General features: G+C 60.5%; 1 protein-coding gene and 2 long non-coding RNA genes across 10 annotated transcripts; 1 reads left to right on the plus strand and 2 right to left on the minus strand.

Annotated features, from left to right (window-relative positions):
- Positions 1–2,110, minus strand: LOC140617946 (uncharacterized). Its single transcript, XR_012018095.1, has 2 exons — positions 1,656–2,110; positions 1–737 (listed from the first exon to the last, which is right to left on the minus strand). It is a non-coding gene; the product is annotated as an uncharacterized lncRNA (long non-coding RNA).
- Positions 1,002–14,886, plus strand: LOC140617943 (checkpoint protein HUS1). 7 transcript variants are annotated; one of them, XR_012018091.1, is made up of 10 exons: positions 1,002–1,161; positions 1,698–1,825; positions 1,908–2,084; positions 3,223–3,330; positions 4,414–4,488; positions 8,962–9,061; positions 10,378–10,497; positions 11,037–11,222; positions 12,143–12,454; positions 13,095–14,886. XR_012018091.1 is itself a non-coding variant. In XM_072799776.1 (9 exons), exons 1-8 carry the CDS (start codon positions 1,110–1,112, stop codon positions 11,204–11,206), a joined length of 903 nt encoding a protein of 300 aa, XP_072655877.1. In that variant the 5' UTR covers positions 1,002–1,109; the 3' UTR covers positions 11,207–11,222; positions 12,143–12,375. The 7 variants fall into 7 exon arrangements, 5 of the variants coding, with proteins under 5 accessions (XP_072655877.1, XP_072655880.1, XP_072655881.1 ...); XR_012018092.1 differs by lacking the exon at positions 11,037–11,222 and having other exon boundaries at positions 1,698–1,798; XM_072799776.1 differs by lacking the exon at positions 13,095–14,886 and having other exon boundaries at positions 1,698–1,798; positions 12,143–12,375.
- Positions 13,342–26,917, minus strand: LOC140617945 (uncharacterized). 2 transcript variants are annotated; one of them, XR_012018094.1, is made up of 6 exons: positions 26,602–26,917; positions 26,195–26,274; positions 20,749–22,583; positions 20,338–20,476; positions 16,700–19,591; positions 13,342–16,177 (listed from the first exon to the last, which is right to left on the minus strand). It is a non-coding gene; the product is annotated as an uncharacterized lncRNA (long non-coding RNA). The 2 variants fall into 2 exon arrangements; XR_012018093.1 differs by having other exon boundaries at positions 13,342–16,183.
- Positions 26,918–26,993: the final 76 nt, after the last annotated feature.

Below are 26,993 nucleotides of genomic sequence, written 5' to 3' on the forward strand. Positions count from 1 at the left end.
TGAAGAGAGAGAAAAAGGGGCAGAAGTTTTACTTGGACAAATTATGTAAACTTCTCTAACCCGAGGAAGGACACAGACACTGAAACCGAGAGCACAGAGAACTCCCACTAAGTTCGCGAGCAGCCGACGCCGCCGGGGCACGTGGCAGCTGGACTCACGAGATACACAGACAAGGAAAGGGTCCTGACGGCCGAGGCGGGGCTGCGGGGGCGGGAGTCCCCGACCGACGAGGAGGTGAGTCGAGTTTCGGCGGATCTGCCCACAGACTCGGCAGCCCAGAAAGGAGGGGAAGGACATGTTCAATTTGCTGAATGGGAATAGTGCGCAGCCAAGAATCCTCTCTTCGGCGAGGCTGTCGTCCAGGACGGAAGGAGAGATCGGGAGTGTCCCAGACAGGCAACGAATAAAGGAGTTCAGGACCGCTGAGCCCGTCCGGCAAGGGATTCTAAGGGGGAAAGAGGGCGAAACCAACAAGGACTAGAAAGGCCCAGAGAAGGGCGCCGGAAACACCGGGGGACTAAGTGCGCGTGTTTCGACAGACACCCTGAGTGCAGGCGGGGCGAGCGCGCCCATCAGCGCCCGACACGGGGGGCGGCCGGCGCTCGGGCTGGGGGCTGCTGCGGCGGTCCGGTCCGGTCCGGGTCTGGGTCCGGGTCGGGTCGGGTCCCCGGCGGGCTCCCTGCGTGCGGCCTGCTTCTGCCTCCGCCTGGGTCTCCGCCTCTGTCCTGCGTGTGTCCCTCGTGAATAAATGAATAAGACATTTTTAAAAAGTTGTAGGATATCGGAGCGCATCAGCACACGAGCGTCCTCTGCCGGTGCCGGCCGTCGCTGCAGCCCCCGCCCCGCCCCGCCCCGCCCCCACACCGGCACCCGCCCCGCCCCGCCCCTGCCCCGCCCCGCCCCCGGATGTGCCCCGGAGCCCCGCCCCGGATGTGCCCCGGAGCCCCGCCCCCCGGACGTGAGCCCCCCCCCATCCCCGCCTCCCCCGGATGTGACCCCGGTCGCCCGCCCCGCCGTGCGCTGACGCCCTCCCCGCGCGGCGCGGTGTCCGGCGGTCGGCTGCAGGCACGTGGGGAGCGCCCGCCGGCCCGGGCGGCGCGGGTCCCGCCATGAAGTTTCGGGCCAAGATCGTGGACGCGGCCTGTCTGAACCACTTCACCCGTGAGCGGCGGCGGGGAGGGCGCGGGGGCGGCGCGGGGGCGGGGGCCGGCGGATGCCGGGGCGCGCGGCGACGGGGAGAAGGGCGTGGGGCAGAGCGTCGGCGCGGGGCGGGGGGGTGATGGGCCCCCGGGAAGGGGGGGAAGGGGGGGAAGGGGGGCTGGAGGCCGGTGGGGCCCGCGGGCTGAGCCGGCGCCCAGGACGGTCGGGGAAGTTGCCTTGGGCCAGACGAGCGTGGGGGGGGGCCCTGGGCTCGCCCCGGCTCGGCCTGCAGCCCTGTGGCCCAGCGTGAGAGGGAGCCCCGCGCCGCCGTCCCGTCCCCGTCCCCTCCCCCTCCCCGTCCCCTCCCCCTCCCCGTCCCCGCTCCGTCCCGTCCCAGTCCCCCTCCCCGCTCCGTCCCTCCCCCTCCCCGTCCCCTCCCCCTCCCCGTCCCCGCTCCGTCCCGTCCCGTCCCCCTCCCCCCCCCTCCCCGGGCGCTGCACCGGGCCCCTTCGCACCAGCCTCCTGAAGCAGCTGCCCTGCGCCCTCGCTCCCCGCAGGGGTCAGTGCCATGATCGCCAAGCTGGCCAAGACCTGCACGCTGCGCATCAGCCCGGAGAAGCTGAACTTCGTGCTGTCGGACAGAGTGGCCAGCGCAGGGGTGAGCATGTGGTGTGAGCTGGAGCAGGTGAGAGGAGGCGCGGGCGGCCGGGGCACCTCCGCGGGAGCCCTGGGAAAGGCCACAGGGTCCCCTCCTCGCCTTCCCTCAGGAGAACTTCTTCAGCGAGTTCCAGATGGAGGGCATCTCTGCGGAGAACAACGCCATCTATTTAGACCTAACCGCGGAAAATTTATCTCGAGCTTTGAAAACGGCCCAGAACGCCAGAGCCTTGAAGATCAAGCTGACTAATAAGCACTTTCCCTGCCTCACGGTCTCGATAGAGCTGGTGAGTGGGGGGCAGCGCGGAGCCGCCCCGGCCGGGTTACCAGTGGCTGTGAATCCGGACTTTGCAGCAGCACACGGGAAGCTAGTTGGCTTACCAGCAGGAGGGATGTGCGCGCAGACACTTGCTTTCCACGGGAGTCAGGCCCCCTCGTGTGTAAATGGTGCTGCGCTCCTGCCGCGGGCTGGGACCCTGTCTTTCCCCGTGCCAGGGCCCTCCCCACCCCGCTTCCGACTGCGTGTTCCCATTACAGGTGTGGTCACCTCGTGCACAAATCATGCTCTCTGTCTGTTTGCACCTTGGGAGGACTTCCCCACGTCCCCTCTGACACCTTCGGGTGACCTCCTGTTCTCCCAGCATGCACACCTGTCAGTGCTGCTTCCAGAAGCCTCTGTTGCCTGGCTGTCCTCGGGACACACACCTTGTAGGCTCTCTTGACCCACAGGATGGGGTTGACGTGTCTTACCATGATGTCCAGAACCCTGCGCGCCTGGCCCCCGCTGTCTTGGAGCCAAATCACCGACTCCCGCCGTCCACATGGTCCCCTGGAGCATCCTCTTCTTTCCCAGCTCCCAGACTTTGGGGGCCCTCAGGCTTCCATTTGGAATGTCTCCCTTTCTGGCTCCCTGAGACCTGCAGCCCAGTGCCCTTCCTCCTCACCTTCCCTCAATGCAGCCACCTCCCTTTTTTAAAGATTACTTATTTAGTTATTTGAGAAAACACATGTTTGCATGTGTGCACCTGAGCAGTGGGGGAGGAGGAGAGGCGGAGGGAGAGGCAGACCCCCGCCGAGCAGGGAGCCCCACTCGGGGCTCGATCCCAGGACCCCAAGATCATGGCCTGAGCTAGAGGCAGATGCTTCACCGACTGAGCCCCGGATGCCCCTGTGGGTGTTGGTTTTCTTGCTCATTGACCCACCTGTGCCCCTGGAACTTGGGGACCCTGTGTTACTTCCCACACATCTAACCTGTTACAGGATTAAGAGCCAAACAGGCCTGCACTAAATATCTGGTGAATGTGCCTTGATGAACAAATTGAGGCCGTTCCACTTAGATTTGGGTACCCATTTCCATTTATCCTTCAGTTATTCTGTCTTTTTAATTCACGCTACGAGAATATGTTTTAATTTTTCTCTTGACAGTTATCTGTGTCGAGCAGCAGTCGCGTGGTGACCCATGACATCCCCGTCAAGGTTATTCCTAGAAAGCTGTGGAAGGATTTGCAAGAACCTACCATCCCAGACTCCGATGTGAGTGATGCCAGTTGTCTTTCGCTCGTGACGTGTTCAGTGCTGTGATTCCAGTTCCCTGATTTCAGATACGGTCTTGTAGTTTATTTTATTTAAAAATCATACAGTACCTGAGAGGAAATGCTAGTCATTTTTAAAGGATACTTCAGGAAAAGAATTGCAGTAATTGCCTTTTGTGGATTATGTAAAATACCTAAAGATAGCGCTGCACTTGGCGGAAACACCACACGCGACACACGGAGAGAGAAGTGCTTGGGTCGTAGCACTGGAGTTAGCGGGGCACAGAGGGGACAGATCTGTGGGGAGCGCTGTCCAGGACGTGTATAAGAGCGGGTCCTGCCGGGGGGCCTCCCAGAGCCCCCGAGAGTCAGGGCGGTGCCACAGAGTCCTCCGCCTCTTGCTCACAATTTCTGGAAAGGGAAGTGTTGACACAGACTGGGGAGACCGTTTACTCCTGCTGGCAGGTCCCTACAGGGACTGCACCGTCTCAGGCGCTGTTCGGAGCCCGGGCTGAGGGCTGGAGCCAGGCTCCCTCGCAGGGTTTATCCGTGTGGGGTGGGGCCAGCGTGTGGCTGTGGCCCTGCAGGGCAGAGGATGGTGCTGCATCATCCCGCCGGCCATGCAGGGGCATCTTGGCTAAAGGGCTGCCGGCCTGGCCCCAGGCGGATGCCCACAGGGACGCCGTCGCCCAGGTGACCAGAGGCAGGAGGAGGTAGCAGGGTGGTAAAGTTGTTTTTCTTTTCATATTTTTGTGTTTTAAAGATTTTACTTATTCCTGAGAGACACAGAGAGAGAGGCAGAGACCCAGGCAGAGGGAGAAGCAGCCTCCGTGCAGGGAGCCCGACGCGGGACTCGATCCCGGGACCCTGGGGTCCCGCCTTGTGCCAACGGTAGATGCTCAACCACTGAGCCACCCAGGCGTCCTTCTTTTCGTGTTTTTAAAGGAACTTTATTCAGACAACTAGAGAACGGGCCTTGAGAGCTGCTAAGCACACACGCATCGCAGACGGGTAGTGAGCCCCTGTCACTACCTGACCGTGATCATGTTTCTAACACCTTCGATGTTCCTCGTTGGTTTTGTAGGTTAGTATTTACTTACCAGCCTTGAAGACGATGAAGAGCATCGTGGAAAAAATGAAGAACATCAGCAATCACCTTGTAAGTGGTGACTTCTTCAGAAAAGGGCATTTCACGTATCTTACAAGCATTTGGCTTGGGCCGCGTGCCCTGGGAGAAGGCCGCGCCTGCTGGAGGTATGGATGCCTTCATGCCCCGCCTTGTGGTGTCCGGGCGCCCCGGAGACCTGGCCTGGGTGCAGAGCCAGCACTTTCACAGCTGCCAGCAGAATCCTGTTCTGGGGCTTCTCTGCTGCCTCCCCTCGGGGAGAGCATCCACCGTGGCCCTCGTCCCGTGTATTTGCATCTGTGGCCTCGTGAGGATGTGTTTAGCGGTTTTGGGCCTTCTTTCCTATGTTGGACACGACGTTCCATGTTTGATCTGCTAATACGTGTTTGTTTAAGGAGTCACTGGTGCTGGCCGTGAATGGAGGGTCCTGTCCACTTAGCCCGGGACGAGGCTACCCCCAAATGTCTGCGTTTTCTTGTGGCTGCTTTCACGTGAATCCAGCTGTCAGGCTGGGAGCTTCCTCTGGGGCAACTCTGGGCACCCCCAAGAGGCTCTGAGGGGCTTCGTGAGGCACATGGGGGGACAGGCAGGGCAGTTAATCCAGGGCTCTGAGTGTTCTTTTGGTTCAGTGGAAATGACTCAGCACAGGGGCCCAGAGCCATCAGAGATGTTTTTCTCTCTCTGGAATGTTTATTTATTTCTTTTCTTTTTTTTTTAATTTATTTATGATAGTCACAGAGAGAGAGAGAGGCAGAGACACAGGCAGAGGGAGAAGCAGGCTCCATGCACCGGGAGCCTGACGTGGGATTCGATCCAGGGTCTCCAGGATCGCGCCCTGGGCCAAAGGCAGGCGCCAAACCGCTGCGCCACCCAGGGATCCCTATTTATTTATTTTCTAAAATTTTTTAAAGATTTTATTTTATTTATTCATAGAGACAGAGAGAGAGAGGCAGAGACACAGGCAGAGGGAGAAGCAGGCACCACACAGAGAGCCTGACGTGGGACTCGATCCCGGGTCTCCAGGACCACGCCCCGGGCTGCAGGCGGCACTAAACCGCTGCGCCACCGGGGCTGCCCTCTCTGGAATGTTTAAAAACAGATTTCATGCCGTGGCTGCTACAGTCTGGAACTCTTGCTGGGAAGTATTCTGGAGTGGCCAGGCACACAGCTCAGTGAGCCTGACCAGAAGTCTGCGTCCGAAGGGGGAGAGAGGGAAAGGAGGGGGCTCAGCCTGCGCAGATCCCCCTCCAGGAGGTGCTGACACCCGGGCTGAGCCCCCCGGTCTTTCCCTACCTCCTGGGTACGGGGTGGGGCCCGTGCGGCTGTACTTGGGGTCCCAGGCAGGAGCGGGGAGGCCTGCAGGGAGAGCCAGCTGACGTTCTGGTTCAGGAGGTGTGGGTTGGGGTCTGGGACCAAGTCCCGATGCGCAGCCTGGTGTGCCTGCTGCCTGGCCTGGCACCGCCTGCAGTGGCCGAGGTGAGAGCCCCGTCCTGCTCCGCCTGCCCTCAGCTCAGAAACTGCACTCGTCAGCTTTGTGGTTAAAGCAGGGGTGATGGTATTGTGACGCTGTGGCAAGGGGTGGTCCTCGGGCCACGTGGGCCTGAGGCCCCTCCTGGCCACACCGTGCAGCCCATTGGCCTTGTGCCAGGTATCCCCCGAGGTGAGCAGGATGGCACATCTTCATGGGAGCTTTGCTGCTCTGGACGCTTCCTGCTGGCTGCCCAGCGCACTGGGTCACGCTTAGAAGTGGTAGGGGACGGTCACTGGCGAAATCACAGAGAAGTAAGGGCTTTCCCAGCCCCGTGAGAAATAGAGTAACGTTGGAGCGGTTGATGTTCCCAAGGATGGTCACAGCCAGCCTTCGGTGGCCCGCGCTCAGAGGACTAGGCCTTTGTCCCTCTGTCCCTGAGTTTTGGTGGCCATTACACTCCAGACCCTGCTGGTGCCCCAGTGGGTGGGCTCGTGTGCGATCACTTCGGTTTTAGGATCAGAAGAAAGCTTAGGAGAGCCTGGCAGGCTGCTTTCCTGAATGAAATCTTGATGTGAAACCACTTCAAAGGCAGTGAGAACCTGCAGGTTGTTTTATGTTATTTTGCTCAGGTTCTGTGCTGGATTCCAGGAGGATGGGCTCAGAAATGCGACAGCATGTGTCTGGGTTCACATGGAGAGTTGACAGCAAGCACTTAACGTTCGAGGGCATGTTTCCAAGATTATGCAACAGTCCGATCTTTGGAGGACTGTTTCCTATTCAATTTCAAGTCATCAGAGGCGCCTGGGACGCTCGGAGCCTGTGGGTCCTTGCCTGGCTTCTGCGCCTCTCCTGCTCACGGTCTCAGGCTTGTGAGTTCAAGCCCCACGTCGGGGGTAGAGATGACCTAGAAATAAAAATCTTAAACTCCAGATAAGTGCTCAGTCAAGTTCAGAGAGGTTTTTAATTTTGTTTCTAGAATGAGAAATACTTGAGTTCACAGGTATTAAGGGACAGGAATGAGGAATATCAGACTGCGCTTGCTGCGTACAGATGCGGCTGCCCGAGCCCAGAGCCTTGCGGGCCGAGTCCCCCCCCGACTCCCCGCAGGTCTCAGGTTTCCCACCAGCCTCTGGGTTTGGTGGGTAACCAAAACTGCCGACTTGCAGACAGCTCTGTGGATTCCCGAAGACCTCCGGCTTTAGAGGGGGGCAGGTGCCGACACCTGGGAGAGAGACCGCATGCCATGGGCTGGTCCGCGAGGCCGTGGGCTATACGGCGGCACACGCATCTTTCTGTGAACCTCACTGGTGGGTTTAGTCCCGTTACCCAAGCGTGCTGGTTGGTGGTGGAGGCTGCAGCTGGAAAGGAGAGCTGTCTGTGACCTTGGAAGTGGCGTAGGCTGGGAGACTGGGAGGCGGGTTCTGGGGATTGGCCGGGGCCTGTCCCTCAGTGCAGGTCACCAAGCCACTCTGCTGGCAGTGCAGACGGAAATGCCACATCTCCAGACCTTTCGAAATTTGGAAATCTCACCTCCCAACCTTGAGTCTGGTTTTTTCCCTTTTTTTTTTTTAATTGTGATAAAGAACTTATTTATTTGACAGGGAGAGTACATGCACACACACGCACAAGCAGGGGGACGGGCAGGCGGAGGGAGAAGCAGCCCCCCTCCGCGCAGGGAGCCCGACACGGGGCTCGATCCCAGGACCCCGAGATCATGGCCTGAGCCGATGGCAGAGGCTTCACCCACTGAGCCCCCCGGGCACTCCTGAGCTTGGTTTTTAAAAACGGGTTATGTTCCCAGGAGATTCTCAAAGTTTTGTAGTTACGTTGCATTTGTAGTTAGAATATGGGTTTGACAGCTTAGAGAATACAGCTGTGGACAAGCTTCTCCTGATTTCCACATGCCCCTCCTGTTTGTAGCAGTTGAGGATGTCCCCGTTGTCAGCACGGAAACGCTCCCATGGGACTCTGCTCCCACATTCCCCTGTAAGTGGCGCGGGTGTTGCTTGCGCCGTACGGGGACAGCAGACTGCCTGCGGTCCCGTCGAGCCGCCTCCCAGAGGGTCGCTTGGGACAGACGACCTGGGAGTCGTGTTGCTCGGCGTTCCCGCCACCCTGGCCTGTACCGCGTGCTCTCCAGGGCGGGCGGGCTTCCGCTCTGATTGAGTCACTGCGAGGAGTGGCTTTCGCGGTGGGGACAGGCGTGGCGAGGGGCCTTCTCTGGAGCCTGCCGTGAGCCGCTCTGGCCGGCCTTCCTCTGTGCGGGCAGCGTTCCCCGCAGGCGGATGCAGGTGCATCCCCTCCCCATTTCCAGGGCTCCCGGGGACCGCTGGGCCCTCATGTGCTGCCCAGGGCTCCGTGTTGCTGCTGGGCACCATGCCATCCCGTGTCCTCCTCTGCTGTCTCTACCGGCGACCCGGCCCCAACTCGGGCTCTGCTGTCTCCCTTCTGTTCCCGGCGGTTTGCCCTCGCGGAGCTGGACGCGGCTGCTTGGACCCTGCGTCTCCGAGCGCTCTTGCCACCGTGCTGGCTGTCTTCTCTGACCACAGTCCTTTGGGGCTTGACCACAGTCCTTTGAGGAATCCTCTAGAGCACGGGTTCTCATTTTCGGCATGAGAGTGGGACCCCAGATGGTTTTGAGGTTCAGGGCTTAGGGCTCTGTCCTGCTGTGACCACGGCACGTCACAGCACGCCGCCTCCACGGCGGCCCCTCCGCTATCCCTTCTCGCTCTTTGTCCTCCCCTCCTGGAAACCCCCCTCCCGTTCCACTCCCCTTGTGCTTCGCCCCCATGGCTTCCTGTCCGCGCGGGCACCTGCCAAGATCCTGGGGCCAGGCTGCTGCCGCCTCTCCCCGGTCTCTGCTCTGATGGGCCCTCCTGCGGGGGCCGCGGGGGCTGCGGGGTGTCGGGTGGGCCTCCCTCCCCGAGGGGGCTGCAGCTGGCGGCCGCTGTGTTGCCTGGTTTAGCAGGAGCTGATCTTCTTTCTCCCCCTTTTGTTTCCTTCTTTTTTAAGACTGTAAAATACTCCATTTGCAGATCATGGAAGCAAACCTCAGCGGAGAGTTGAACTTGAAAATAGAAACAGAACTAGTGTGTGTCACAACTCACTTCAAAGACCTTGGGAACCCTCCGCCCGGTACGTGTTCCCAGGGGTCGTGTTGTGTGTGGAACACGTGGTTTCGGGGGGCACAGCTTGCTCAGATCTCTGCCTGCAGAACGGGAGAAATGCGGCTGACGGGGTCTCAGGCTTGGGGAAGCTCAGCCGCCTTGGCCTGAGGAGCAGCGCCTGCACCTGTGGTCCCTGGGGCCCCAGGGGCCCGTATCTGCCCATTTCTGCCCTGGAATAGTGACACCGGGTAGACAGGGTTCACCTCCTGCCGCTGCAGTCCCTAGTATTTATGGACTAGGTTAGCACATAACAGCTTTCTTCGCCTGACCTGATGTTTCGTCCCCTCTGTGGTGTTGGGACATCACGGGACCAGTTCAGTTGCGGCAAGTGACAGGGTGACAGGGGCGCCGGGGGTGAGGGGGCCCAGTGGTGCCTGCAGAGCTCCTGGGACACACAGAGCGGGTGCTGGAGCGGACGCCACACGGGGCCCTGGGACGTCCATTGATGATGTGGAAAACGGATCGATCCCGGGTGTGTTCTGTTCTTTCTCTAAAGTTTTAAAAGTATTTTATTTTATTTGTTTGAGCAAGAGCTGAGTCGGGGAGAGGCAGAGGGAGAAGCACGCTCCCCGCTGAGCAGGGAGCCAGATACAGGGCTCGATCCCAGGACCCTGAGGTCATGACCTGAGCCGAAGGCAGGTGCTCAACCACTGAGCCCCTGGGGCCCCCTCCAACGTTCTCAACCGTGTGATAGGACCCCCGGTGCTACAGTTAGGGTGTGTCAGTGCACGTTGCGTTAAGAGAGGTGCATCCTAGGGGGGTCCACTCTATAGCGAAGCATGTGCTGATCCAGCCATGGGAGGTCCACCTGGCGAGGCTTTGCTGACAGCCATGTGAAATGAGTGCCTTCCGTGTTACTCGTTTTCTTTATTTTAATGTGTTACAACAAGGGTGTGTGATGCTTGGCCAGAGGGGGAAGGACCGTTTCTTCCCCCTCGTTCCCAAGGAGGAGCAGTCACATGTGAGCTGTGTGGTCCCGCTCCTCAGCATGTGGCAGGGGGCTAGCAGGAACCATTTCCTTGGACCAAAATGGGGAGAGTGGGTCATATTTCAGGTAGAGTCCCTGGGAGTTTGCACAGTGTTTTATTTTTTTTTTTTTTTTTTTTTTTTTTTTTTTTTTTTTTTGCACAGTGTTTTAGAGGGAAGGCCTCGGTAGCTGCTTGCTGAGCCACGACTGTGTTCACACTTTGTATTTCCAGGCTGTGCCAGCCAGTGGCAACGGGAATCGTCCGTTTAAGTCCCCACACTTCCCGGTCACCTCTCACACTGTCCGTGTCATTGTAGCCTCTGAAGACGCGTCTCAGGAGAGACCCCCCGAGCAGATGGCTGAAGTGCACATAGACATCCGGAAGCTCCTGCAGTTCCTCGCTGGACAGCAAGTGAACCCTACGAGGGCTGTGTGCAGTGAGTGTGTGTGTGTATCGTTGTCCACGTTTCAGATCCCATAATCAGAGGCAGGCCCGTGACGGTACGTGGTCTCCTCAGTGCAGACACAGCTCAGCCACAGGGACCCGGTGTTCTCGGGCAGGTGGGTGTTTGGGGTTTCCTGGATTTAGCAGCGCCTGGTGGCCTGCAGCTTCGCTGGCTAGGCACGGGGCTGTGTGGGTCTGTATCCGGGGAGGCTTCCAGACAACGGGTGCTGATCGTCCAGTCTGACCTGCTGAGAGGAGCCCCTGACGTCAAGTGGGCTTGGCCCCAGCTCCCCTGCTCTGCCTCTGTTGCCTTCGTGGGTCGAACCCTGAGCGCTGCCTACAGTTGTCCCCTACCTGGCCGTTTGCCTCCTGTCCCGATCTTTGCCTGTGGGCCCTGGATCGCGGTCGGCCCCATCTTCCTCAGCTTGCACCTCCCTCCTGGCTCTCAGGAGTTATTGGCTACACAGGAGGAAGGGCTTGCTCGCCCTGAGCTTTCCATGGCTCTTTCTGTCTCCTCGCCACTCCGATCAGGGCATCTGAAAGGGAGCCACACCTTCCACAGAGGAGCCGGCAGGCTGAGCGCCCGGCCACCTGGGAGCGGCGCTCAGGATGGCCCAGGAGCGCACCTGACGGGAACAGAAAATTGTAGGTGGCTGTGCCTGCCAAGGAGGAGCAGCCCCATAGAAGGAGACACGCAGTGAAGCAGATCACGGGAGGGCAGTGAGCACGTCCACTAGATGGGGCGATGGGGCACGGTGACCGAGGGTCAGGGTTATGGTCGCAGATGCTGGAATGGCCGGATCCTGGGGTGGGTACCAGGGTCTGCGTGCGCTGCATCCCGAGAACCCTTGGCCTGGCCTGTTGTGGGTTCTAGGGCTGAGGGTGGGAGCTGCGTCTTGGTGTGGGGTCGGACCAGGCTTCAGCCAGCCCTCCCGTCTGCTGACAGGCTCTGCACAGGCTGCTGGGTGGCGCCAGTGCAAACCGGCCCTGCCCTGTGTAGAGTGGAAGCCCGGGGGGAGGGGGGCATTGCCCTTGAGTCCCCCCCCCTCGTGGCCCGCTCAGGACAGCGGGCCTTGTGGGTTCTACACCAGGCGGCCAGCTGAGTGGCTTGAGCCCTCAGAAAGGTGACTGGGATCCCCAGAGGTCAGTGATGAGCCAGGGATTGTGACACAGTACGACTTGGATTTCTCCTACCCTTTGCTTGATATTTCAAACCAGCTTTTCTGTCTGTGGTTTCTGGCCCGGGGTGGCGTCCTGCAGCGTCCCACTCCTCTGCCCCACACCCTGGGTCTCCGCCTGCCCCACCCACGGCCCCTGTGACTGGTCCCTCCGCAGCCTGGCACTTGGCCTGGCCTACCCTCATGGGCTCCATGGGGTCCCCTCACCCGCCCCCGCGCTCCTGCCCGTGCTGGCTGTGGCCCTGCCGTCACCACTGCCTCTCGCTAGGGCCTCTCATGGCCATTGAAGCGAGCAGGGCTCCCAAGGAATGTGCCCCTCGCCCTGTGTGCGCCACCTGACCTGGGCTTCGGTGCGACGTGCACCCCTCCTGTGCCCTGTCCTCCACTGCAGCCTGTCCCCAGGGAGGTGGGCCGCAGTGCTGGGGCTCTTGGCAGTGACAGGGTTTCTTCTCTCCTCAGACCTCGTCAGTAACAAGATTATCCACTTTGATTTGCTCCACGAGGACGTTTCCCTGCAGTACTTCATCCCAGCCCTATCATAGACCGGTCCCTGCCCAGGAGCTCGGGGCTGCGCCGTGCTGGCCGTGGGCCATGTGTAGAGCCATGCAAGTCTGTGCATTTTACTTCTTCAGAAATTTTCTGGCTAAAAGTTGGGTTAATGAAAGACAGTTGGATAAACATACTACATTTTATTCTCCCTTGTTCTCGTGTCTGTTTTGTTGTCAAGATGTGGAAAATGAGGAAAAGAGACTGTGTTTATCCAGACTTCAGGTAGGTTTAGGCTTCTACACCCCACCCTCCCCTGGCTCTGTCCTCGGAGCCTGATAACCGGCCGGGGCAGCCCTGTGGCCGCCTCAGTCACACGGGTGTCCAGCTGCAGCACGCAGAGCCCCCTGGCCCTGCTTCCCGCCCCCCCCCCACCGACGCTGCCCCATCCGATCCCGCTGTGGGGAGGCCGCTGTGACGCGTCTTAACTGGCATGTCAAGGCCGAGAAGTGAGGTGCGGGGTTAGGGTAAGCGGAAGAGGAATCTGCAACCTTGAGCAGTTGTCTTCCAGCCACTTGAGCGCGTTGGAGCGCGTGGTAAGACCCAGGGTCGCGAGTGCTGTTTCTGATGCTTGTCAGTGAGCGTTCGCGTGGGACGTAGCATTTGTTAAAGCAACTCTTTTTTTTTTTTTAAAGATTATTTATTTATTTATTCAGAGAGAGAGAGAGAGAGGCAGAGACCCAGGCAGAGGGACCATGCAGGGAACCTGACGTGGGGCTCGATCCCGGGTCTCCAGGATCACACCACGGGCTGCAGGTGGCGCCAAACCGCTGAGCCACCAGGGCTGCCTGCCCTCAAGCAACTCTTTAAAGCTCATATCGTTCCAGTTTTCAAGTGTCTCTTCTCTCTTCTCTCCTTGCTGCAGTAAGACTTGGAAATCATGATGTTCAGTGAAGCAGCCTGAAGATAGTTCATAAACCTTTTTTTTGCTGTGATAGTTACCGACCTGGGAAGTTGGTCACTGCTGATTATCCAAATGATGTTTCGCACAGAGTGAGTGTACAGTACTGGTTTGTAGCACGAGGTGGTGGCGCAGTGGCTCCTGGCCGCCCCCTGTGGCCACCGCGCCTCAGCTCCTCCGGCGTCCGGCGTGTGTATTTTTGCATCCCACCTTTGGGCATCCGGTGTTGCTGGAGGGCCTGTCCAGGCTGGAGCGGCACAGACGCCTGAGATCCTTTGTCAGAGTGGATCTTGCAGTGCACCCAGGCACGCCGAGCTGGTGGCAGGGATGGCACTCGAATCCAGGCCTCTGACGCGTGATCGGTGGCCCTCTCTCCAGGCTTCGCTGTGCGTCCAGAGTAACGAATCCTACACGTTTCAGGCTCCGTGTCCACCAGTCACTTCACGAGTCTGGGAAGAGCGTCTTCATTTTAACTCTGCTGTGGTCAAGTAGCTTTGCACGCAGGTTCTAAAGTGCTGTAAACCCACAGGTGATTTCTTTCTGCGTGTAGAGTTGTGTTGATGGTTTCGGGGCTGGCCCAAGTCTCCGTGTGGGCAAGGCCACCCAGGCTGTCTCCGGGGGTCAGGACGCAGGGGTCTTTGTCTTCCGCTCGGCAGGACGCCCTGCTTCGTGCTTCCCTGGGTCTCAGAGCCTTGACTGAGGACGGCTTTCTCTCCCACGGGTGCTTAGGGAAACCAGCAAGCTGCTGTGCTGAGCAGTAACCACTGCAGTTCCGTTAGCTCAGGTTAGAAACGTGAACATAACTTGAACAGTTAACATATTTTGAGACTCGTCTGTCCCAGTGCTGAGCCCCTCAGTCACGTCCTACACCCGGGAGACTCGCTCTGCGGCTTCCGTCGTGTGGGGCTGGCCAGGTGCCGAGCGGCCTTCCAGTTCTCGGTGGATGGCAGAAGGGCAGAGCTGCGCTTGGAATCGTGGCCTTTTATGGGGGTCCCGATGGGAGATCTGAAAGGAAGCCTGAGCTCTGCTGGGTTTTTTGGCTTCTCCACGTGAACCCTGAGCTAGGATGTGGGTCAGGATGGGATACGGGAGAGACATTAACCCTGCAGCCACTGCTGGGCTCTGGTTGGGTTTTTACGTGTGGAAAAGCCTTAGAAAGGGCTGTCTGCCCTTTGACCCAATACTTTTTATTATAGGGATTTACACAGATAATTAAAGGTGTTCTGTATTGTTGTACCAAAATCCCTGAAATATCCTAAATATGAATTCATAGGGGATCTGTTAAATAACCTATGGCTCGACAGTGTTTTCTGCTCTCAAAGTAACGTTACAGAAACAACATACTGACATGGTGCAGTGTTTATGATCATAGCTACAGGTGGTATGACCGGACTCCAGGTCTGAGAATAGCCACGTACGTGTGGGTGTCAGAAAAAGGTTGGGGGACGCCCAGGGGCTCCGTGGTGGAGCGCCTGCCCTCAGCCCAGGCCGTGACCCCGGGGTCCAGGGATCGAGTCCCACGTCGGGCTCCGCACAGGGAGCCTGCTTCTCCCTCACCTGTGTCTCTGCCTCTCTCTCTGTGTCTCTCATGAATAGATGAAATCTTTAAAAGAAAAGAAAAAGGTTGGAAAAATATGCAGCAGCACTTAAACCTGATGACTTGTGAATGTTTCATTTTGGTCTTTGTAAACTTAAGTATTTTCTAAAACTCTTCTAGTCGGTTTTGTAATGAAAAAATAAATTATTTTTTAAGGGACTGAGTAGTATGTATTATTGGAATGCAGTCCATCATCTCTGGCCGTTTGCTCACCATAGGCCTTTAGACTTTTTACCTTCACGCATGTACTTTCTGGATAGAAAAGTAAATTCTGACTCGTCATGTTGAGGTCCAGGAGGCCACGCGGACTTGTGCATCAGGTAGCGGCACAGCGCAGAATGATTGCTTCCCGCCCTTGAAGGTGGGCGGGCCTGTGGTGGGGCCCAGGCTGCAGGGCCTCCCGTCCCCGATGAGCAGATGATGACCCCTGGGAGCATGGGGACGGGGGGCCCTGATCCCCACTGACTGAGCCCCGGTTCCAGCAGAGACCCCGGGAGGCCCGGGGAGACCCCGGCTTTGCACCCCTGTGCTGGGTGTAGCCCTGGGCTTAGCATCTCGGAGGCCACTGCTGTGGGGTCAGAGGGAGCACAGCCCTCAGGCGCTTGGCCAGCCGGGTAGGAACCAGCCCTGGGTCTGGTCCTAGGGTGCCTGCCAGCGGCCCCCCAGGAGGGCCTGCCCGTGCTTCCTGCATGCCGTGACTACAGCCCTGCGCCCCAGCACAGGTGACCAGAACACCTCTGTCCTCAGGGACTGCTTGCTGTGTGAGTCGGAGGAGCAGGATGGGCGGGGAGACTGAGGGCCGGGACGGGGCCTGGGGCGTCCCCTCCTGGGGGCAGACCTGTGAGGAGGTGGGGGGCCGTGCCCCCTGCTGACCTCCAGCCCCTGGCGGAAGAGCCCCCGGGGAGTGGCTCCCCCAGGCCTGGACGGGTCTCCAGAGGGTCACAATCCGGGTGACTTGGGGTGTTTGGTGGCTCCTCTGCCTCTAGGGACACGGGACCTCCCTGCATAGAGTCGGCAGTGGCTCTCCTTGTCCCCGGCCCGCCTCCAGCACACGTGGTGTGAGGCTGACATCACTTGATCTCGGCGGCCGCAAGTGGCAACAGCTTCCGAAGATCTTATTTCTGGATCATGGTTTATCATTTAACTATGTCATGAGTTTTGCTTGGTGTGGATTTAAGGGGGAGACCACTTGAGGCAAAAGGACAAAGGAAGAAGGCGAGAGCCGGGCGGGTGCCCCCATGGCCCTGCGCTGCTCCTGTGGGCCAGCGTGTGTTCTGGACCCGATAGACCCCACCCTTCCAAGACTGCCTTGGAACAGGATTAGGCAAAAGTACTTATGATTTCCTGTTTGTGATGTATTTTTAAGAGAAAAATCAAAGTGATCACTGGAGTCTTCAGGGCTGAATGATGACTTCTGTGATGATCTGTGTCCTGCTGGTGGGATTGCTCCCTGTAACTTTGCAGAAGGAGAGGAGAAGATTGGGGGGGGGGATGGAGGGGGGCGGGGGAGGAGGAGGCGAAGGAAAGGATCAGGATACCAGGAGGGAGGCCCTGTGCCCAAGTGGCCAGAGCACCCCAGGTGTTTGGGATCCCTTATGGTCCCCTATGAGGGTGTTTCAGTGCTCATCTGTGGACACTCAACTTCCCTGAAGCTGAGACAGTGAGTGTTGGGACGGTTGCTCCTCCAGCAGCAGGAGTAGCTGGCAGAGGGCCATGCAGGTGTCCCATGCAGGTGTCCTGTGCTGGCCCTCCCCTGGGAGTGCAGGGCGCCTGCCCCGTGTCACTCCCCGTTACCAGGGTACCTCCCTGGCTGGAGCTACACTTGCCCCTGTGTGTTCCCACCATGTAGGAGGCGCCTTTGAGGGGAGGCTGCTCCAGGCCTTGGGGGGGGAGGGAGGAGGTGGGGGGATGGAGAGGGAGGGGTGGGGGAATGGGTGGGTGAGACCTGAGCTCCCCCACCCAACACACTCACGATTGGCTGGTTGGCAAGGTGCTAAGGGCTGGGCTCGCTGTCCCCACTGGGACACGGGACAGGCCACAGGACGGCTGTCGCCACTGCAGGCCCATCGGAGGTGCCAGGGTTTGGGGTGTGAGCAAGAGGCCCCATGGGCGCCGTCTGCGGGGAGCTGGGCTGGAGGGTGCTCGTGCAAGCAGTGCCTCTGCTGTGCTTGCTGCAGCCGCTTCCTGGGGACACCTGGAACGAAGGTGAGTGCACGTCCCCCGGGATCTCCGCACCTCCCTCACCTTTGCTGCAGTGTAATTACCGCCCCCCGCCGCTGTGATGCTCGTGCGGCAGGGGGCACCCACAGGCGGGCACTGCGCCCAGGCCGTGGGGACCTTGGGGATCAGAAAGGCGCGGTAGAGCGTCCGGTGTGAACGCGGGTGCCGGCCTGCTGCGCGTGCACGCAGCTGAGCTCCGTGGGGTGCGGGGGAGCAAGGGCTGTGCTAACAGCCCAGGAAGGTGACCCCGCAGTGTCCGGCTGTTTGCCTCCGTGTGACTGATGCACGCGCCGCCGGAAGGTGTGCGCACCGTGCTGCCCTGTGCGTCGGGTGTTAGATCTGAAACACGGAGTTTGTGGTTAAAAAACAAGTCTGAAGAGGTGGCTTTTGTTCATTGAAGTTTGGCAAGAACCAAGGAGGGTTGGACGGCTGCCTCAGGTGCCTTGCGTCCCAGAAGACCCTCCTGGGGGCTCAGTCCTGGCGCAGGGAAGCTGTGGGAAACGCCTCCAGGACTGGGCGGAGCCGTCCTGGGGACTCCTGGTGGCTCCCCACGGGCCTCCGTGGCAGTACCAACGGGAACCACCAACCGATTCCGTCCACAGCGTCTGCACGGAAAGCAGCCTGAGAAGCTCCTCCAACACTGTCACCTCTGTGGCGTCTCTGCGTCCTCATGAGCGGCACGGTGGTGGCCCCAGGCCCACATGACCCTGGAAACGTGGCTAACAGGATGGAGGTGCTGGATCCACGTACCTGAATGGGCTCAAGGGGCCCCAGGTGGCCACAGCTGGCACGAGGGACAGCACAGGGACACTGCTGCTGTGCGGGGCCCCCGCTGGCCCCCTCCTGTGTCCCAGTGTGCTGGGTTAGTCCTGTGCCTGCAGCGTCAGCCGGGGCCCCGAGGCCCCACGGGAGGAGATGGCCCTGACTGCAGGTGCCACGCCAGCTCGGGGTGGGGGTGGGGCTCAGAAGTGGGCCGTCACATTCGCCAGGAGGGTGACCAGGGGTCGCAGAGGCAGCTGTAGGGCTCTGGAGAGGGGTTTTGTTTGTCCACCCGGCGGGTGTTTGATTGCCGCGGATCCCTCCTGTGTGCACAGCCCGTGTGAAGGCCGTGACTGGTGGAGTGGAAAGTACACACTTTCCTGCTGGGAGAAGCCGCGGGCTGGGAGGCCGAGTGCGGCCCGTGTGTGCTGAGCACCGGCTGAGGTCTGACCCCCCAGGGCCTCGGGGTCTGTTTACTCACCTGCACCTGGAAATCACAGGCTCAGAGCGCTGCCTCAGTGGGACCTGCGGGCTCCTGGGTCGTCCTCCGAGCCCCCCCACCCCAGGAACGAGCTCCTGCCACAGCGTGCGGCACCCAGCACCCCCCAGGACATGCAGCCCCTCCAGTCTACTCCCAGGGCTCACCCCAAGTGGTCTAGTCTCCTGGGTGAAACAGAGTAAAACTAACTCTTGTAAAATCCCAATTCAGTTAGAACGTGGACATAATTAAGGGAACTGATAAAGATTAAGAAAAAAAAAAAGAGACTTGCCCTGGGAGGACTCGGACCAGCCCTGGGAAGGGGGGTGTGCAGCTGAGGCATGCAGGGGTGCAGGGGGCACAGGGCAGGCTGGTGCCGAGGGTCCCCGTGGAGCGTGGGGCAGGAGCGCAGGCCTCGTTCCAGTTGCCCCTCTGCACACCCGTGTGCGTCGTGCTGGGCCCCGTGGCCCTGGGAGTTCCACGGTCCACGCGCCCTGCCCCGGGCCCAGGGTCAGCAAGGTGTGCGGAGGTGGCCACCGGGGCCTGCGTGTGCCCCGCGTCCTAGGGGCCTGTGCAGGACAGGCCGCCCCTGCCCCTCCTCACACCTGGCCTCTCCGGAAAGTGCACGTGACCCCACTGTCGCACCTGCCGCCCCCCAGGGCGCTTTGAGGGTGAACGGGATCCCTGTCCTCAGCCGGAGCTCGCCAGGAGCAGGCTGGGCCTCAGCTCCCTGAGCCTGTCTTGTTACCGCCTGTTTACGGGAGCAGCTGGTTCCGGGGGGCCAGTTCCTCGCTGTGTCCCCACGCTGCCCGCTGCGGCCATCACCTGGTTTTCTGGCTGTTATCACCTCACTCTGCTTTGATCCCAAATAGCTCCCAGCAGCTCCCGGAGCCTTGCCGTTGGCACTTGGTGGTCCCTGTGTCACTCTGCAGGACCACCTCTTTGTCCCCAGAAGGATGGGAAACAGGGCTTGGGGATGTCACCGTCACTTTTTACCTACACCTCTGGATCTTGTGAGAAATTCCACCGACGCAGGGCCCCTTGGCACAGTACCGAGCCCTGTGTCCGAAGCAGTGGAGTCACAGCCGCGGCGGCTGTCCGTGGAGGCACGGGAGGTCTCCTGGCTGTTGTGCCCACCCCAGCACCGAGCTGGCCTTCCACTGTGTGCCTGTCCTCAGTGTGTGTGCTGGCGTGTCTGCGAGTATGCAGAGGCGGGAGTGCCTGTGTCTGCGTGTGTGCGCGTGCGCTCCGTAAGTGCCTATGTGAGCCTGCGGCGTGTGGACACGTCTGAGCCCCCTGGACCTGAGGTCCCCTTACAGCCACAGAGGCCCAGGCGTCCCCGGAGGGTCTGTGCTGCGTAGCCTTACCTGGGAGGTGGCGCAGGGGGAGCTGCTGCCCCCGGAGGACCTGAGTGGGGACATGCCCAGAGCACACGGTGGCAGTGGCCTCTAAGGACAAGCCCCAGGACAGAGAAGGCAGAACAGCTCCCCCTCCAGGCCTGCCAGGGGGATTCCTCTGCCCTCCCCTGCATCTGTTCACATGGGGGTCCCCACCCTCCCCCTGGTGGGTCTGTTCACATGGGGGTCCCCACCCTCACCCTGGTGGGTCTGTTCACATGGGAGGTCCCTGCTTCCCCCTGATGCATATGTTCACATGGGGGTCCCCGCCCTCCCCTGCTGGGTCTGTTCACATGGGGGGTCCCCGCCCTCCCCCTGATGCATCTGTTCACATGGGGGTCCCCGCCCTCCCCTGCTGGGTCTGTTCACATGGGAGGTCCCTGCTTCCCCCTGATGCATATGTTCACATGGGGGTCCCCGCCCTCCCCTGCTGGGTCTGTTCACATGGGGGGTCCCTGCCTCCCCCCCTGATGAATCTGTTCACATGAGGGGTCGGTTCCTGCCCTCCCCTGGTGGGTCTCTTCACATGGCAGGTCCCCACCCTCCCCCTGGTGCATCTGTTCACATGGGGGTCCCTACCCTCCCCCTGGTGCGTCTGTTCACATGGGGGTCCCCACCCTCCCCCTGGTGCGTCTGTTCACATGGGGGTCCCCGCCCTCCCCCTGATGGGTCTGTTCACATGGGGGTCTTAGCGACTTAGGTGCAGGTTTCCCTTGATGGGGCTGAGCCCCAGGTAGTGCCCCCCATACCACCTACCATGAAGCCGTGGCCCTGAGGAGGGTATCCTGAGTCCCTCCAGTGCTCTGCGTCCCCCAGTCTCAGGGAAAGAAGAAGGTGCCGGCAAGTGTGGGGGAGCATCGGGGTCCTTCCTGGGCTCAGCTGGGCCCACCTGGCCCTGGAGAGGAAAGTCGTTCTTGGTGCTGGAAATACTGAGGTGCCCGTCGGCACCCCCGGGTGCACAGGAACCCTGTCCCTCCCTGGAGTGTGAGCAGTGCCGTCCCACGGGGAGTGGGGGGCAGCTTCAGGAACACATCTTCTGGGAGCGTGGCCAGAGCCAGGTGGGGGCCCCCGGGCCGGGTGAGTCTCTCCCACGTTTACATCATCCTCTCTACACCCCACCCCATTGTTTGCAGTAGAAAGGGTTTTTGCCTCGTCGGGCACCTGCACCTGCGTGGTCTGCACCCTGAGAGCACTGCTCAGGAGGGCTGCTGCCGTCACACGTCGTCCAGGCGCAGCTCTTGGCTCTGGCCTCGGGTGGGGGCAGGCCTGGGGTCCCAGGGGCCTTGCCCATGTGACCTGCCCCTGGCCCTGCAGAAATGCCTGTAGCTGTGCCCTGTGATGTGTGCGATTCCAGCTGGTCTCTTGCCCGTGCTTTCACTCCTCATGGCCCTGGCCTGTGGGAGCCCGTGAGGCTGAGGCTGGGAGGGAGACGCTGGGATGGCTCACGGGGCAGCTGGCAGAGGCCCCAGCCCAGACTGTCCCCCCGTCAGCCCCCGTTCTGCAGAGGGTGCTCGGCGGCCCCGGGCGGCCCCGGCTGCGCCCTCGCCTCCAGAAGACAGTTTTGAGAAGACCGCGTCTCTCTCAGCAGGAGGCTGCCCGGCCTCACAGGCACACCCGGAGGTAGGAGACCCGCTGGCGAGCCTGTGTGTGTGCGTGCATCCTCGCGGGGAGGCGAGCCCAGCCTCGGGGCGGGGTTCACACCCGCCGGACACACCGCAGCCTGGTACCCTGAAGGGTGCCCCTCGTCTGCTCAAGACCCGGACTCCACACCTCGGTTCAGGCCTATTTGAGTCACTGCACATGGATCTTTCTGGGTGGCTGGCGGCCCCCTGGACACAGGCGTGGGTGCCCCTGGCCCCGAGAGGCCAGAGCTTGTAGGGGGGTGACCAGTGCCTCCCCCAGCCCCCACTGGGCAGCAGAGCAGAAGTCGGTGGGCCCAGGGAGCCCCGAGGGTCACGTACCACCGCTGTACGCAGGGCCCCAGAGCCACGTCCTGAGCTCGGTGGGCGCCCTCGGGGAACGTGGGAAGGCGCCGTGGACGGTTGGCGCTGGAAACATCACCTTCAAGGTCAAGCCAGGCCAAGCTGCTTGTTCTCCCCCGTCTCCCTGACCTGGCCTGGGGCGTAGCTGCACTGCCCCCGCCCTGCTCCGTGGTGGGGGCACACGGGAAAGACCCCTGGCACCGCGTCGCTGCTGGTCCGGCCTTTCCCTTCCCTGTGGGTCAGGTCCCCGGAGAGGTGAACGTGGCTGGGGGACGGGGTCATGACGGGGAGGGGGGCGCGAGCCTGACCTGCTCTGCTCCCCGAGCTGAATGAAGCCAGAGAGCTTACTTAACAGTCAGACGAGGAATCCGTTTCAAGTCATGATTTGAGAACTGGCCCCGTGCTTACGTCCGTGTGTGGCCCCGACGTGCTTGTCTACTGGATGCGGGGCACACAGACCCGGAGGGAAGAGTGGGCCTAGGGTGGCTGTGACTAAAACCATGGGACTTCCTGCGGCACCCGTGGCCGACTCCCACCCTGCAGGAGCCAGGGGCGCAGGGGCTTCGGCCTCGGGCGGGGTGCTCCTTGAGGGCCTGGGAAGACAGCTGGCCCCCGAGGGCCCGGTGGCGCCACCTCCAGAGGGGCCATCCTAACCCTGTGGCCAGGTGAGGGCAGGGAATGAAAACACTCGGCAGCTGGCCCCAGGCTTGCCCGTCAGCGAGGCTTTCGGCTTTGGAAGCCCCGTGTGGCCCAGAGCCTTCCCACCACCCCTCCTGGAGTCTCCTCACTCCAGGGTATTGGCCCCCCGGGGGCTCACTGAGATCCTGGGGCTGCCCCAGCCATTATGCCTCAGGGGCCCTGGGGGCTGCTGCTTGTGCAGGGGCTGCACCTTGAGAACCCCCGAGTCTGGGGGCCACCCCGGAGCTAGGAGACAGGGTGCCCAGGTTACGGGGGCTGCTTCACGGCCACAGGGCTGAGGTTTCCTTGCACCAACGCAGGACGGGATGTCCATTATTGATCCTAGAAAATAGAAATCCCACAGGGTTGCTTAATTTCCAGTGTTCCTTTGCAGGGGAGGCGTATCTGAGCTCCCACCCGGCTCCCACCCACCCGGTGCACCCGGCCTGCAGACGCCAGGAGGCGCACGTGTGGGGTGGGTTCTGCATCTGGACTGAACCCAAGGCCAAAGCAGCGCTCCCATTCCTCTGTGAAGGTCATGGGGAATGATGTCCCTCATCCAGCCCATTTCTCCCCTAGCGATTTCTGTTGATGTGATTCTGTGACCACGTGTCTTCAAGATTTTTTCATATAATTTTTGCTGCCCGGGACATTTCCACTGCGTTTCCTTCTCATAGCCTGAGCGCAGCAACTCTGGGACTCGCTTGCTTTCAGAGAACAGAAGTCGCTTTATCACCCTAGCTCATTCGCAGACATTTCCGGGGACATATTAGTTGGGGAGTCACCTCATACCCAGGTTGGCATATTGCTCCATGGGTGGCAGGTTGCCACACTCACAGCATTATTTTAAAGGACCCTCGGGAACATGGTTGTGGGTTAATTTGGGTCACCTTTTATTGGCATGATTCGAATCCAGTGGTGTTGACTCAAAATATTTAAATCAGGCTGGACGTTGTCCTGGGTTGGGGGAGGCGGAGGCCAGTGTCACGGGCTGGGCGGTGCTGGGGAGGGCTGGTCCTGGGGATCCTGGCTTCTGGCCTCCAGGAGAGGCTGCGGCAGCCCCTGGAGCAGAGCTGGGTGTGGGAGGAGCCCGAGGGAATCCAACTAGAGCACCGCCTCTTCCTACCTGTGCATCTGGGCACCGCCCTGGGGACCTGCCCGGGGGCCGCACCTTTGCCAGCATCTCCAGGACTAGAGAAAAGGGCATCACAAACACCCTCAAACCGGCACCAGCTTCTACGGCTTTAAACCGTGTGCAATTCTTAAAAATCAAACTTCCAGGGATGCCTGGGTGGCTTGGTTGTTGAGAGGCTGCCTTCGGCGCAGGGCGTGACCCCGGGGTCCCGGAATCGAGTCCCGCGTCGGGCTCCCTGCAGGGAGCCTGCTTCTCCCTCTGCCTGTGTTTCTGCCTCTCAGGAATAAATAAATAAAATCTTAAAAAAAAAAAAAAATCAAACTTCCAGGGCGCCTGGCTGGCTCGGTCAGTGGAGCGGCGACTCTTGGTATCGGGGTTGTGAGTTCGAGCCCTATGTTGGGCGTAGAGATCACTTAAAAAAAAATCCACTGAGTAAGTTCAATTCATGCTTCGGCAGGTAGAGTTACGCTCTCGGGAGTTGCGCAAAATGGAAGATTTTTACAGGAAGGCAGGACACGGAAATTATAGGAAGAGAAAAGAAAGGCTTGTTCCAGGCAAGGTCACCTTCCCTGAGGGGAAGAGCAGAGGTCTCACTAGTGGGTCTCCCCACCTCCCTTTCGGGGGGAAACAGAGTCAGTCACTGATGCTCACCCAGAAATTCCTCACTGGGGGTTTCTGGGCGAGGCTGGAAGATGGGCAGTTTACGTGCGGAGCCCTGGTTTGCCGACGTGGCGGAGGGTCCCCTTTGCGGCCTGTGGCTTTCCTTCGGATGCATGTTCCGTCTAACCCCCATCAGCCGAGGCAGGTGGAAGCTGGCCTGGCCGTGCCGGGGGCGGGGCGGGGGCCTCCGGAGGGAGGCTTTGTGTGGGAACGTCCTGGCTTTGAGACTTTGGCGCATCTTATTGGTCTTCACGTTTGCCCAGCAAATCCTCGCCCAGACTTTAGGGCTGGGGCTCCCCCGCTTTGTGTCCCATGTTCCTGATGGAGAAGCCCCGGAAGAGGGAGGACAGCCCTCCGGGCCAGGTGGGAGCGTGGGCTCCGTCCTTGGGGCTCCCGGCATCGCCTAGCGCGGACTTATCTCCGAGACACCTCACTAGTGAGTCAGAAGCCACACCAGGCGCAGACACGGCCCTCTCAGAGGCGGGTCCCACGGGCACCGGCGCCGTGACCCGCCCGGGAGGGCTGTTCACCTGGGTGGACTTCTGCTCACGGCTCCTGGGATCCCCTCTCTCCTGGTCTTCAGGCCTTATTTTTCCCTTTTTCCCTAGAGCTCCACGCTAATCCTGTGCCTTTTACGAGCCCCACGAAGGTGAGCCATCCTCCAGGTGCATTGACATTTGGGGAAGAAGCCCAGGTTCTGGAGAACCCGCCCCCACTGGCGTCCTGGGACCAGGTACGTCCTGAGAGCAGCCACCCCCACGTGTCTGGGGAGCTCGAGCTTTGCTTCCAGAAGATGCAGGCATGGCCCGTGCAGCCCGGGAAAGCCTGCCTAGTCCGGCAGGAGCGGATCACACTTGCTTTCAGCCTGGTGCTGCGTCCCTGAGGCCCGGTTCACTTGCAAAGCCCGAATCTGCTGTGGGAAGCCGGGGTGCAGACCAGAGGCATGAGTGCGGGCGGCCTGCACCCCGGGGGCTCCCACGCCGGCAAGGCTTCCGGCGGCCCAGGGAACGGAAATCCTATTTTGGGGCATCGAGGAGCTCTTGGAAGGCCTTGGTTAATAAGACTGGACTGCCGGGCGTCGGAGCAAAGGCGTCTGTGTGTGGCCATCAGAACAGCCGACAGCGGGGGGGATGGAGGGTGGGGACAGGTGTCTCGGTGGCTCGAGGAGCAAGGCAGAGTGTTAGTGAGCTGCGGGGGTAATTGGGGGGCAGGGTCCCAAGAACAGAGCTGCCTGCGCGTGACACTGCTGCGAAGGAAGAGCTCCGACTCCGCGTGCACAAGTGCGGTCAGGCCAGATTGTGCGTCCTGGTCCTGATACGAGGGAGCCAGTCCTGTGGAGGCTTCTGGAACCTCTCCACCCCTGGCAGAAATTATCCTGCAGCTCAACTTCCAGTACTTGTGGGGGTCCTCAGTACTCCCCAGTACTCCCCATGGGGTTCTCAGTACTCCTCATGGGGTCCTCAGTACTCCTCATGGGATCCCCAGTACTCCTCATGGGGTCCTCAGTACTCCTCAAGGGGTCCTCAGTACTCCTCATGGGCTCCCCAGTACTCCTCATGGGGTCCTCAGTACTCCTCATAGGATCCCCAGGACTCCTCATGGGGTCCTCAGTACTCCTCATGGGCTCCCTAGTACTCCTCAGGGGGTCCTCAGTACTCCTCATGGGCTCCCCAGTACTCCTCATGGGGTCCTCAGTACTCCCCATGGGGGTCCTCAGTACTCCTCATGGGCTCCCCAGTACTCCTCATGGGGTCCTCAGTACTCCTCATGGGATCCCAAGTACTCCTCATGGGGTCCCCAGTACTCCTCATGGGGGTCCTCAGTACTCCTCATGGGGTCCTCAGTACTCATAGGATCCCCAGGACTCCTCATGGGGTCCTCAGTACTCCTCATGGGATCCCCAGTACTCCTCATGGGGTCCCCAGTACTCCTCATGGGGGTCCTCAGTACTCCTCATGGGGTCCTCAGTACTCCTCATAGGAACCCCAGGACTCCTCATGGGGTCCTCAGTACTCCTCATGGGCTCCCCAGTACTCCTCATGGGGTCCTCAGTACTCCTTCCTCATAGGGGTCCATAGTACTTGTCACGGGGGTCCCCAGTACTCCTCACAGGTGTTCCCATATTCCCCACAGACGTCCCCAGTTGTGCACACAGTACCTCAGGGCATTTGTGTCTGAGGATTAACGGGATCTCCCTGTCCAGCCTGCTCCTGTCGGCTCTTTGAGGCTCACGCGCCACTTTAGGAAAGTTCAAAGTTGGGGGGGTTTCCAGGTTAACGAGAAAGGCTGTCAGCCAAGGTGCCCTTGTGATGATCTGGGAGCAGGGGTGGCCAGGGGTTCACATGGGGCTGCATTCCCAGACCCCTGCTGCCCTGGGGCTGTGGGCTGCCCACCCCATCGGCACCTGCTCGGTGACCCATCCTCCTCAGGGGGCTCTGCGGTCTGCACAGGCGGAGGGTGTGTATTCAGCCTTGCGTCCCCGAGGCCTTGGACCTCCTGCCGCCCCCCAGGGCCCTGCTCCCTGGAGCCCCCCCGCCCCCCCCATGGCCACCTGGGGCTACAAACCAGGGCCCTGGCGGCTTCGATGAGGAGGCGTTTGTGTAGTATCGCGTTGGGCAAACTCCAGACTCTTCGTTTTGTAAAATGCTTTTGCTGCCCGGGAAGGAGGGCAGGCCTGACTTGAGGAGGATAGGCCGGTGGAGCCGACTACACCCCATTTGGTAAAAGTCACCTGCCACATTGGGATTTAGAAGAAATGCACATTTGGTTGTGGGGACGCCCACGCTGAACTTCCCACGTGGGTGCGGTCATGGTCCAGGGCTAGTGGCGCACAGCTCTGGGGACCCTAGGACTTGCCAGCAGTAAAGGGCCAGGGGGTGTCTTTTGTTATGTTTTGTTATGGAGACTTTGGAACCCTCCCCAGGGCTGGGGGCGCCGGTTGCCAGGGGAACTGACCT

This window comes from Canis lupus, chromosome 26 (genome assembly GCF_048164855.1).
Source record: "Canis lupus baileyi chromosome 26, mCanLup2.hap1, whole genome shotgun sequence".
In the NCBI taxonomy this organism is placed as follows: domain Eukaryota; kingdom Metazoa; phylum Chordata; class Mammalia; order Carnivora; family Canidae; genus Canis; species Canis lupus.